Source organism: Ranitomeya variabilis, chromosome 2 (assembly GCF_051348905.1).
Source record: "Ranitomeya variabilis isolate aRanVar5 chromosome 2, aRanVar5.hap1, whole genome shotgun sequence".
Classification (NCBI taxonomy): Eukaryota; Metazoa; Chordata; class Amphibia; order Anura; family Dendrobatidae; genus Ranitomeya; species Ranitomeya variabilis.
In genome coordinates this window covers 461,098,321-461,111,475 of record NC_135233.1, presented here as the reverse complement: position 1 = coordinate 461,111,475, position 13,155 = coordinate 461,098,321, and the positions used below count along the sequence as shown (strand labels likewise).

General features: G+C 44.7%; 1 protein-coding gene across 1 annotated transcript in view; it reads right to left on the bottom strand.

The window, feature by feature from the left end:
* DRAP1 (DR1 associated protein 1) overlaps window positions 1-13,104 on the bottom strand; it is a 60,315-nt gene extending 47,211 nt beyond the window's left edge. The window contains exon 1 of the mRNA XM_077287475.1: window positions 12,936-13,104. Within this exon, the coding sequence (XP_077143590.1) occupies window positions 12,936-12,977 (42 nt within the window). The 5' untranslated portion in view covers window positions 12,978-13,104. The remainder of the gene's footprint in view (window positions 1-12,935) is intronic.
* Window positions 13,105-13,155: the final 51 nt, after the last annotated feature.

Below are 13,155 nucleotides of genomic sequence, written 5' to 3'. Positions count from 1 at the left end.
TCGGCTGTTATCAGAGTACAGTCGTAAGAATTTTGCAGAAACATAAGCAGCTTGGAATTACCCAGGACAGGCCCAGATCTGGTGGGCCCAGAAAGTCAACTAAAAGGAGGATGGGACTGTATGGCAGCCAATGGTGTTGGAAGGCTTCATATTGTGGAGGGTATGGTTAATGCAAAAAAATACATAGACATCCTTAATAAGAAAATGCTGCCTTCTGCTCAACACCTGTTTTCAGGGGATTACATCTTCCAGGATGATAATGCTCCTTGTCACAGAGCTAAGACAGTAACGGAATGGAAAAAAAAGAACAAGGTGACTACTATTGACTGGCCAGCTCAGTCCCCGGACCTCAATCCAAATGAAAATTTGTGGCACAAGGTATCATTAGAGAAATCTAGAAAACAGCCAAGGACCAAGAGTGAGTTGATTGAGGCTCTGATACAGGCCTGGAACCACATCACTCGTGAACATCTGCAGAAGCTTGTTCACTCAATGCCACAGAGATGCAAGCTGGTGCTCAAGAGCAAACGCTGGCCAATAAAGTATAAGAAGCTAAAGATGCGCTCAAAAGGCCCTTTTCAGGACACTGAATTAAATAAAAAATAATAATTCTTAAAAAGTAAAAATTAAGTCTGTGTGAACTTGCATTGGAAGTTATTGAACTTGGAAACCTGTTCACCATTCTACACACTGTACTGGTGTAGGTATGGTTATGCTGTAAAAATGTTTTATCAAAAACGCGTATACCATAACAATTTATACGCTTGGGACATTCAAAAATGAGTATGGCAAACAATGAGGGATTACAAAAACATATGTTCCACCAGTTTCACTGTAGAGATGCAGAAGTATGAAACATAGTTTTCTTCACGCCTATGCAGGACTTTTGAACACGTATGTGTGTGTGTATATGTGTGTGTGTATATGTGTGTGTGTATATGTGTGTGTGTATATGTGTGTGTGTATATGTGTGTGTGTATATGTGTGTGTGTATGTGTGTGTGTGTATATGTGTGTGTGTGTATGTGTATGTGTGTGTGTGTATATGTGTGTGTGTGTATGTGTATGTGTATGTGTGTGTGTGTGTGTGTGTGTGTGTGTGTGTGTGTGTGTGTGTGTGTGTGTGTGTGTGTGTGTGTGTGTGTGTGTGTGTGTGTGTGTATGTGTATGTGTATATATATATATATATATAGGATATGGTGTATTTGTGACCAACTACGGGTGTACTGTGATGTATATTAACTATGTGCACACGGTGCGGATTTGGCTGCGGATCCGCAGCGGATTGGTCGCTGCGGATTCGTAGCAGTTATCCATGTTGTTTACAGTACCACATAAATCTATGGAAAACCAAATCCGCTGTGCCCATGGTGCGGAAAATACAGCGCAGAAACGCTGCGTTGTATTTTCCCCAGCATGTCAATTCTTTGTGCGGATTCCACAGCGTCTTACACCTGCTCCATAATAGGAATCCGCAGGTGAAATCCACACAAAAAACACTGGAAATCCACGGTAAATCCGTAGGTAAAGCGCAGTGCGTTTTACCTGCAGATTTTTCAAAAACAGTGCCGAAAAATCCGCACACAAATGCGCAACGTGGGCACATAGCCTTAGGGTTAGGGTTGGAATTAGGGTTAAGACTAGGATTAGGGGTGTGTTGCGGTTAGGGTTGGGATTAGGGTTAGGGGTGTGTTGAGGTTAGTGTTTGAGTTAGAATTGAGGGGTTTCCACTGTTTAGGCATATCAGGGGGTCTCCAAATGCGACATGGCGCCACCATTGATTCCAGCCAATCTTGCATTGAAAAAGTCAAATGGTGCCATCTCCCTTCCGAGCCCAGACGTGTGCCCTAACAGTGGTTTACCCCCACATATGGGGTACCAGCGTACTCAGGAGAAACTGGACAACAACTTTTGGGGTCAAATTTCTCCTGTAACTCTTGGGAAAATAAAAAATTGCGGGCTAAAAATGTATTTTTGAGGAAAGAATTATTTTTTATTTTCACGGCTCTGCGGTATAAACTTCTGTGAAGCACCTGGGGGTTTAAAGTGCTCACTATGCATCTAGATAAGTTCCTTGGGGTGTCTAGTTTCCAAAATGGGGTCCTGTTGTGATCCTAATGGCAGAGGATCTCAGGGTCTTCAGCAAAGTCTGCAAACATAAAAACTAGCTCTTAGGGAGGTGGTAACTGAGCTGACCACATAACTGATCCTAGCCCACAACTAATAGCAGCCGGGGAACGTACCTACGTTGGTTCTAGACGTCTCGCGCCAGCCGGAGATCTAACTAACCCTTTCAGAGAAAATACAGACCTCACTTGCCTCCAGAGAAAGGTACCCCAAAGTAGATACAGGCCCCCAACAAATAATAACGGTGAGGTAAGAGGAAAGGACAAACGTAAGTATGAACTAGATTCAGCAAAGAGAGGCCCACTCAATAATAGCAGAAATATAAAAAGCGGACTTATGTGGTCAGCGAAAAACTCTACAAAAATATCCACGCTGAATATCCAAGAACCCCCGTACCGACTAACGGTATGGGGGGAGAATATCAGCCCCCTTAGAGCTTCCAGCAAAATTAGGAATCACATTATGAACAAGCTGGACAAAAAACAGAATAATACAAATAACAAAAAAACAAGAAAGCAGGACTTAGCTTATGTTGCAAAAATCAGGACCAGTAGACAAGAGCAACCAGACAAGGACTGATTACATGGATGCCAGGCAATGGACTAAGACTCCAGGAAGTTTAAATAGAAACACCCAGAGTGTTAACGAACCAGGTGACTACCAACCTGGGGAAAGCGTATACAAGAGCCATACCGCGAGTGACCACAAGAGGGAGCCCAAAAGTATAGTTCATAACAGTACCCCCCCTTTAAGGAGGGGTCACCGAACCCTCACTACGACCACCAGGGCGATCAGGATGGGCAGCGTGAAAGGCACGAACCAAATCGGCCGCATGAACATCAGAGGCGACCACCCAGGAATTATCCTCCTGACCATAGCCCTTCCATTTGACCAGATACTGAAGCCTCCGTCTAGAGAGACGAGAATCTAAGATCTTCTCCACCACATACACCAACTCGCCCTCAACCAAGACCGGAGCAGGAGGGTCAACAGCAGGAACCACAGGCACAATGTACCGCCGCAACAAAGACCTATGGAACACATTGTGAATGGCAAACGACACAGGAAGATCCAAACGAAAAGACACCGGATTAAGGACCTCCAAAATTCTATAAGGACCAATAAAGCGAGGCTTAAACTTAGGAGAGGAAACCTTCAGAGGGACAAACCGAGAAGACAACCAAACCAAATCCCCAACACGAAGTCGGGGACCCACACCGCGGCGGCGGTTGGCAAAACGCTGAGCCTTCTCCTGTGACAACTTCAAGTTGTCCACCACATGATTCCAAGTCCGCTGCAACCTATCAACCACGGAATCCACCCCAGGACAGTCAGAAGGCTCAACATGACCCGAGGAGAAACGAGGATAAAAACCAGAGTTGCAGAAAAATGGCGAAACCAAAGTAGCAAAACTAGCCCGATTATTGAGGGCAAACTCAGCCAATGGCAAGAAGGTCACCCAATCATCCTGATCCGCAGAAACAAAACATCTCAAATAAGCCTCCAGCGTCTGATTAGTTCGCTCCGTTTGGCCATTAGACTGAGGATGAAAGGCAGACGAGAACGACAGATCAATGCCCATCTTAGCACAAAAAGATCGCCAGAATCTGGACACAAACTGGGATCCTCTGTCAGACACGATATTCTCAGGAATGCCGTGTAAACGAACCACATTCTGAAAAAACAAAGGAACCAGATCGGAAGAGGAAGGCAACTTAGGCAAGGGCACCAAATGGACCATCTTGGAAAAACGATCACACACCACCCAGATGACAGACATTCCCTGAGACACCGGAAGATCTGAAATGAAATCCATGGAAATGTGTGTGTCCAAGGCCTCTTCGGGACGGGCAAGGGCAAAAGCAACCCGCTGGCACGAGAACAGCAAGGCTTAGCCCGAGCACAAGTCCCACAGGACTGCACAAAAGAACGCACATCCCGTGACAAGGAAGGCCACCAAAAGGACCTAGCCACCAAATCTCTGGTACCAAAAATCCCAGGATGCCCTGCCAACACCGAGGAATGAACCTCGGAAATAACTCTGCTAGTCCATTTATCAGGAACAAACAGTCTATCAGGTGGACAAGAGTCAGGTCTACCAGCCTGAAATCTCTGCAACACACGTCGCAAATCAGGAGAAATGGCCGACAGAATCACTCCCTCTTTAAGAATACCAGCCGGCTCTGAGACTCCAGGAGAGTCAGGCACAAAGCTCCTAGAGAGAGCATCAGCCTTCACATTTTTCGAACCAGGCAGGTATGAGACCACAAAGTCAAAACGGGAGAAAAACAATGACCAATGAGCCTGTCTAGGATTCAGGCGTTTAGCAGACTCGAGATACATCAGATTTTTGTGATCAGTCAAGACCACCACACGATGCTTAGCTCCCTCGAGCCAATGACGCCACTCCTCAAATGCCCACTTCATGGCCAACAACTCCCGATTACCAACATCATAGTTCCGCTCAGCCGGCGAAAACTTCCTGGAAAAGAAAGCACATGGTTTCATCACAGAGCAACCAGAGCCTCTCTGCGACAAAACAGCTCCTGCACCGATCTCAGAAGCATCCACTTCAACCTGAAAGGGAAGTGAGACATCAGGCTGGCACAAAACAGGCGCCGAAGTAAACCGGCGCTTCAGCTCCCGGAAGGCCTCAATGGCCGCAGGAGCCCAATTAGCGACATCAGAACCTTTCTTGGTCATATCCGTCAGAGGTTTAACAACGCTAGAAAAGTTAGCAATAAAACGACGGTAGAAATTAGCAAAACCCAAAAACTTCTGAAGACTCTTAACAGACGTGGGTTGAGTCCAATCATGAATAGCTCGGACCTTGACTGGGTCCATCTCCACAGCAGAAGGGGAAAAGATAAAACCCAAAAAGGAAACCTTCTGTACACCAAAGAGACACTTTGAGCCCTTCACAAACAAAGCATTATCACGCAAAACCTGAAACACCATCCTGACCTGCTTTACATGAGAATCCCAATCATCAGAAAAAACTAAAATGTCATCCAGATAAACAATCACAAATTTATCTAGATACTTCCGGAAGATGTCATGCATAAAGGATTGAAACACTGAAGGAGCATTAGAGAGCCCAAAAGGCATCACCAAGTACTCAAAATGACCTTCGGGCGTATTAAATGCAGTTTTCCATTCATCTCCCTGCCTAATGCGCACAAGGTTGTACGCACCACGAAGATCTATCTTGGTGAACCAACAGGCACCCTTAATCCGAGCAAACAAGTCCGACAATAGTGGCAGAGGGTATTGAAATTTAACCGTGATTTTATTCAGAAGCCGATAGTCTATACAAGGTCTCAAAGGTCCGTCTTTCTTGGCCACAAAAAAGAATCCCGCACCAAGAGGGGAGGAGGATGGGCGAATATGTCCTTTCTCCAAAGACTCCTTTATATAAGAACGCATCGCGGCATGCTCAGGTACCGACAGATTAAATAATCGTCCCTTAGGAAACTTACTACCAGGAATCAAATCTATAGCGCAGTCACAGTCCCTATGAGGAGGAAGAGCACTGGACCTGGACTCACTGAACACATCCTGATAGTCAAGCAAATACTCAGGAACTTCTGAAGGAGTGGAAGAAGCAATAGACACCGACGGGGAATCGCAATGAATTCCCTGACAACCCCAACTTGACACAGACATAGCCCTCCAATCCAGAACAGGATTATGAGCCTGTAACCATGGCAGACCCAAAACGACCAAATCATGCATCTTATGCAGAACAAGAAAACGAATCACCTCCCGATGTTCAGGAGTCATGCACATGGTCACTTGTGTCCAATACTGCGGTTTATTCTCCGCCAATGGCGTAGCATCAATTCCTCTAAGAGGAATAGGATTTTCTAAAGGCTCCAGGACAAAACCACAGCGCCTGGCAAACGACAAGTCCATAAGACTCAGGGCAGCGCCTGAGTCCACAAACGCCATAACAGGGTAGGAAGACAATGAGCAAATTAAAGTCACAGACAAAATAAATTTAGGCTGCAAGTTACCAACGGTGACAGGACTAACAAACTTTGTTAGGCGTTTAGAGCATGCTGATATAACATGTGTAGAATCACCACAGTAAAAACACAACCCATTCTGACGTCTATGATTTTGCCGTTCAGTTCTAGTCTGAATTCTATCACATTGCATTAAATCAGGCGTCTGTTCAGACAACACCGCCAAAGGATTAGCGGATTTGCGCTCCCGCAAACGCCGGTCTATTTGAATAGCCAGCGCCATGGAATCATTCAGACTTGTAGGAATGGAGAAACCCACCATCACATTCTTAATGGCTTCAGAAAGGCCATTTCTGAAATTTGCGGCCAGAGCACACTCATTCCACTGAGTAAGCACGGACCATATCCGAAATTTTTGGCAATACACTTCGGCTTCATCCTGGCCCTGAGAAATAGCCAGCAAAGCCTTCTCTGCCTGAATTTCAAGATTGGGCTCCTCATAAAGCAATCCGAGCGCCAGAAAAAACGCATCAATATTCGCCAATGCCGGATCTCCTGGCGCCAATGAGAAAGCCCAATCCTGAGGGTCGCCCCGCAAGAAGGAGATAACAATTTTAACTTGCTGAGCTGAGTCTCCAGACGAACGAGGTCTCAAAGATAGAAACAATTTACAATTATTCCTAAAATTCCTAAATTTAAATCGATCTCCAGAGAACAGCTCAGGAATAGGTATCTTAGGCTCTGACATAGGACTGCTAATAACAAAATCCTGAATGCCCTGCACACGAGCAGCAAGCTGATCCACACTAGTAATCAGAGTTTGCACATTCATGTCTGCAGCAGAGTTTCAAGCCATTCAGAGATAAAGGGGAAGGAAGAAAAAAAAAAAAAAAAAAAAAAACTCAGAACTTCTTTTCTTTTAATCCCACTTCTGCAATGCATGAACTATTCACTGGCCTGGCATACTGTTGTGATCCTAATGGCAGAGGATCTCAGGGTCTTCAGCAAAGTCTGCAAACATAAAAACTAGCTCTTAGGGAGGTGGTAACTGAGCTGACCACATTCCTGATCCTAGCCCACAACTAATAGCAGCCGGGGAACGTACCTACGTTGGTTCTAGACGTCTCGCGCCAGCCGGAGATCTAACTAACCCTTTCAGAGAAAATACAGACCTCACTTGCCTCCAGAGAAAGGTACCCCAAAGTAGATACAGACCCCCAACAAATAATAACGGTGAGGTAAGAGGAAAGGACAAACGTAAGTATGAACTAGATTCAGCAAAGAGAGGCCCACTAAATAATAGCAGAAATATAGAAAGCGGACTTGTGGTCAGCGAAAAACCCTACAAAAATATCCACGCTGAATATCCAAGAACCCCCGTACCGACTAACGGTATGGGGGGAGAATATCAGCCCCCTTAGAGCTTCCAGCAAAATCAGGAATCACATTATGAACAAGCTGGACAAAAAACAGAATAATGCAAATAAACAAAAAACAAGAAAGCAGGACTTAGCTTATGTTGCAAAAATCAGGACCAGTAGACAAGAGCAACCAGACAAGGACTGATTACATGGATGCCAGGCAATGGACTAAGACTCCAGGAAGTTTAAATAGAAACACCCAGAGTGTTAACGAACCAGGTGACTACCAACCTGGGTTAAGAGTATACAAGAGCCATACCGCGAGTGACCACAAGAGGGAGCCCAAAAGTATAGTTCATAACAGGGTCCCTTGTGGGGGAGCTCCAATGTTTAGGCACACATGAGCTCTCCAAACGCGACATGGTGTCCGCTAAAGATTGGAGCTAATTTTCCATTCAAAAAGTCAAATGGCACGCCTTCCCTTCCGAGCCCTGCCGTGCGCCCAAACAGTGGTTTACCCCCACATATGAGGTATCAGTGTACTCAGAACAAATTGGACAACAACTTTCGTGGTCCAGTTTCTCCTTTTACCCTTGGGAAAATAACAAAATTGTTGCTAAAAGATCATTTTTGTGACTAAAAAGTTATATGTTCATTTTTTCCTTCCATGTTGCTTCTGCTGCTGTGAAGCACCTGAAGGGTTAATAAACTTCTTGAATGTGGTTTTGAGCACCTTGAGGGGTGCAGTTTTTAGAATGGTGTCACTTTTGGGTATTTTCAGCCATATAGAACCCTGAAACTGACTTCAAATGTGAGGTGGTCCCTAAAAAAATGGTTTTGTAAAAATGAGAAATCACTGGTCAAATTTTAACCCTTTTAACATCCTAGCAAAAAAAAAAAAAAAAATGTTTCCCAAATTGTGCTGATGTAAAGTAGACATGTGGGAAATGTTATTTATTAACTATTTTGTGTCACATAACTCTCTGGTTTAACAGAATAAAAATTCAAAATGTGAAAATTGCGACATTTTCAAAATTTTCGCCAAATTTCCATTTTTTTTCCACAAATAAACGCAGAAATTATCGACCTAAATTTACCACTAACATGAAGCCCAATATGTCACGAAAAAACAATCTCAGAATCGCCAGGATCCGTTGAAGCGTTGCTGAGTTATTACCTCTTAAAGGGACACTGGTCAGAATTGCAAAAAATGGCCAGGTCATTAAGGTCAAAATAGCCTGGGTCATGAAGGGGTTAAGAAATGAAGGTCAGTCAGTCTGAAAAATTGGGAAAACTTTGAAAGTCTCCCCAAGTGCAATTGCAAAAAACCATCAAGCGCTACAAAGAAACTGGCTCACATGAGAACCGCCCCAGGAAAGGAAGACCAAGAGTCACCTCTGCTTCTGATGATAAGTTTATCTGAGTCACCAGCCTCAGAAATCGCAGGTTAACAGCAGCTCAGATTAGAGACCAGGTCAATGCCACACAGAGTTCTAGCAGCAGACACATCTCTACAACAACGGTTAAGAGGAGACATTGTGCAGCAGGCCTTCATGGTGAAATAGCTGCTAGGAAACCACTGCTAAGGACAGGCAACAAGCAGAAGAGACTTGTTTGGGCTTAAGAACACAAGGAATAGACATTAGACCAGTGGAAATCTGTGCTTTGGTCTGATGAGTCCAAATTTGAGAACTTTGGTTCCAACCACCGTGTCTTTGTGCGATGCAGAAAAGGTGAACGGATGGACCCTACATGCCTGGTTCCCACCGTGAAGCATGGAGGAGGTGTGATGGTGCTTTGTTGGAGACACTGTTGGGCATTTAATCAAAATTGAAAGCATACTGAACCAGCATGGCTACCACAGCATCTTGCAGTGGCATGCTATTCCATCCGGTTTGCGTTTAGTTGGGCCATCATTTATTATTCCAACAGGACAATGACCCCAAACACACCCCCAGGCTATGTAAGGGCTATTTGACCAAGAAGGAGAGTGATGGGGTGCTACGCCAGATGACCTGGCCTCCAGTCACCAGACCTGACCCCAATCGAGATGGTTTGGGGTGAGCTGGACCGCAAAGTGGCAGATTGATGGCAAAAGGGCCAACAAGTGCTAAGCATCTCTGGGAACTCCTTCAAGATTGTTGGAAGACCATTCCCGGTGACTACCTCTTGAAGCTCATCAAGAGAATGCTAAGAGTGTGCAAAGCAGTCATCAAAGCAAAAGGTGGTTACTTTGAAGAACCTAGAACATAAGACATAATTTCAGATGTTTCACACTTTTTTGTTAAGTATATAATTCCACATGTGTTAATTCATAGTTTTGATGCCTTCAGTGTGAATGTACAATTTTCATAGTAAAAATACAGAAAAATCTTTAAATGGTGTCCAAACTTTTGGTCTGTACTGTATATAAGCTAAATAATTAATTACATTATAGAGGCTGTCCAAAACGTTTACATTGATGGCCTATCCTTAAGGTACCGTTACACTAAACGACTTACCAACGATCACGACCAGCGATACGACCTGGCCGTGATCGTTGGCAAGTCGTTGTGTGGTCGCTGGGGAGCTGTCACACAGACAGCTCTCTCCAGCGACCAACGATCAGGGGAACGACTTCGGCATCGTTGAAACTGTCTTCAACGATGCCGAAGTCGCCCTGCAGCACCCGGGTAACCAGGGTAAACATCGGGTAACTAAGTGCAGGGCCGCACTTAGTAACCCGATATTTACCCTGGTTACCATTGTAAAAGTAAAAACAAAAAACAGTACATACTCACATTCTGATGTCTGTCACGTCCCCCGGCGTCCACAGGGTTACGCGCTGCTGCTCAGAGCTTCCTGCACTGAATGTGTCAGTGCCGGCAGTAAAGCAGAGCACAGCCGTGACGTCACCGCCGGGGGACGTGACAGACATCAGAATGTGAGTATGTACTGTTTTTTGTTTTTACTTTTACAATGGTAACCAGGGTAAATATCGGGTTACTAAGCGCGGCCCTGCGCTTAGTAACCCGATATTTACCCTGGTTACAAGTGAACACATCGCTGGATCGGCGTCACACACACCAATCCAGCAATGACAGCGGGTGATAAGTGACGAAATAAAGTTCTGGACTTCTAGCTCCGACCAGAGATATCACAGCGGGATCCAGATAGCTGCTGCGTGTCAAACACAACGAGATCGCTATCCAGGACGCTGCAACGTCACGGATCGTCGTCGTTCTCGCTGCAAAGTCGCTTAGTGTGAAGGTACCTTTAGGATACGTGATCAATGTCTGATCCATGGGGGTGGGCTAACTGGCACTCCTGCTGAGCTGATCAGCTGTTCCTGGTGGCAGCCGGAATATCTCAGTTACAGTGCTGCAGAGCCCTGTCGACGGAGTAGTGGCCGTGTACTGTACATCCGTCCCATATTGACTTGAATAGCTGGCGGATGTGCAGTACTATACACAGTCGACGGAGCTGTGCAGATCCAGCCGATACCGAGACCAGATGATCTGGCTATTTTGAACAGCTGACATGTGCACGCAATAGCAGCGGGTGAAATCACGATTCACCCACCGCTATTAACCTGTTAAATGCCGCTATCAAACGCCGACAGCGGCATTTAACTACCGCTTAGGGCCACGCGCCGGAAATGAGCGCATCGCCGACCCCCGTCACATGATCGGGAGTCGGCGATGTGTCAGAATGGTAACCATAGAGGTCCTTGAGACCTATATGGATACTGATCCCGGCTAGCTGTGAGCGCCACCCTGTGGTCGGCGCTCATAGCAAGCCTGCAATTCAGCTACATAGCAGCGATCTGATGATTGCTGCTATGTAGCAGAGCCGATCCAGTTGTGCCAACTTCTAGTCTCCCACAGTGGCCATTGAAGCATGGCAAAAGTTTAAAAAAAAAAAAAAAAAAAAAAAAAAATATCTTTTTAAAAATATGAAAAAAAATAAAATATAAAAGTTTAAATTACCCCCCTTTTGCCCCATCCAAAATTAAAAAAAATAAAATAAAAATCAACAAACCTACACATTTGGTATTGCAGTGCTCAGAATCACCCGATCTATCAATAAAAAAAAAAGCATTAACCTGATCGCTAAACAGCATAGCGAGAACAAAAATTGGAACGCCAGAATTACATTTTTTTGGTCACTGTGACATTGCATTAAAATGCAATAACGGGCGATCAAAAGAACGTATCTGCACAAATGTGGCATCAATAAAAACGTCAGCTAGGCACACAAAAAATAAGCCCTCAACCGACCTCAGATCACAAAAAATGGAGACACTACGGGTATCGGAAAATGGCACTTTTTTTTTTTCGCAAAGTTTTGAAATTTTTTTCACCACTTCGATAAAAAATAACCTAGTCATGTTAGGTGTCTATGAACTCGTAGTGACCTGGAGAATCATAATGGCAGGTCAGTTTTAGCATTTACTGAACCTAGCAAAAAAGCCAAACAAAAAAACAAGTGTGGGATTGCACTTTTTTTTGCAATTTCACCGCACTTGGAATTTTTTTCCTGTTTTCTAGGACAAGACATGGTAAAACCAATGGTGTCTTTCAAAAGTACAACTTGTCCCGCAAAAAATAAGCCCACATGACCATATTGACAGAAAAATAAAAAAAAAAGTTATGGATCTGGGAAGGAGGGGAGCGATAAACGAAAACGCAAAAACAAAAAAGAGCAGCGGCGGAAAGGGGTTAAACTACCTAGGCATTTAAGATTAAATATAACTGGCCCACCCCATTAAGCGTACTTTAAAAAAAAAAAAAAAAAAAAAAAAAAAAAAAAAAATCATCATGCTGCCATGGCACAATAAGCGCTGTAAATACAAGACCCGTGAAAACAAAATGTTAGAATTGCATTATTTTTCCCCCTCCCCCGCACTTGGAATTTTCTCATTTTTTTCAGTACATTACATATTAAAATGAAATGGTCAAAAAAAAAAAAAAAAAAAAAAATTCTGCCGGAAAAAAATCCAAAAACCTAATACCTAAAATAATTAAAAAAAAAAAAAAAAATTATATATATATATCCTTATGGATATGTTGGGGGGAAAAAAAAGGGGGTATTGTGGCTCTAGGATGAAGAAGACGCAAAGAGAACGAAAATTATTAACCCCCAGTCATGAAGAGGTTAACATACAGGCCACAAAGTGCCCACTAGGGAGGAGGTGGGAGACCCAATGCTGGGACTGGGGGGGCACATCGCAAATATAAACCTGGAGCTAAAATCCAGCCAATGCCAGAAATACAGCAGCACAACAAAGTCGCAGGCAGCAGCGGGGACAATCGGCCACACTGTGCGACAAATGCAAAGGCCGCAGCGGCCATAGAGAAAGGCTGCGGAGCCGCACACACAGGAGGCGCGCAGTCACACAGTGCGATAGTGACACCACACACAACCCGTGAAGGACAGAAGCCTGTCCCACCCCCCGTCTGGCGGCCTCAGGGAAATGGAGACCTAGGCCGCAGACCCACCGGCGGGAAGCGGGCGTTGTACTTCTTCTTCTTGCTCGGCATCGTCGAGGGCGGTGGACGACTGTGACCCACCGGGGGGCAGCGAGACCCGAGAACACGCCACACACCGCAACCTCCGAGAATACTAGCAAATGATGTTCGTGGGGAGCGGTTTAATAAAGTTTTGTTCTATTGACAAAAAAAAGATGCTTCCTGGTGACTGCGGTAGGTTGTTCGCAAA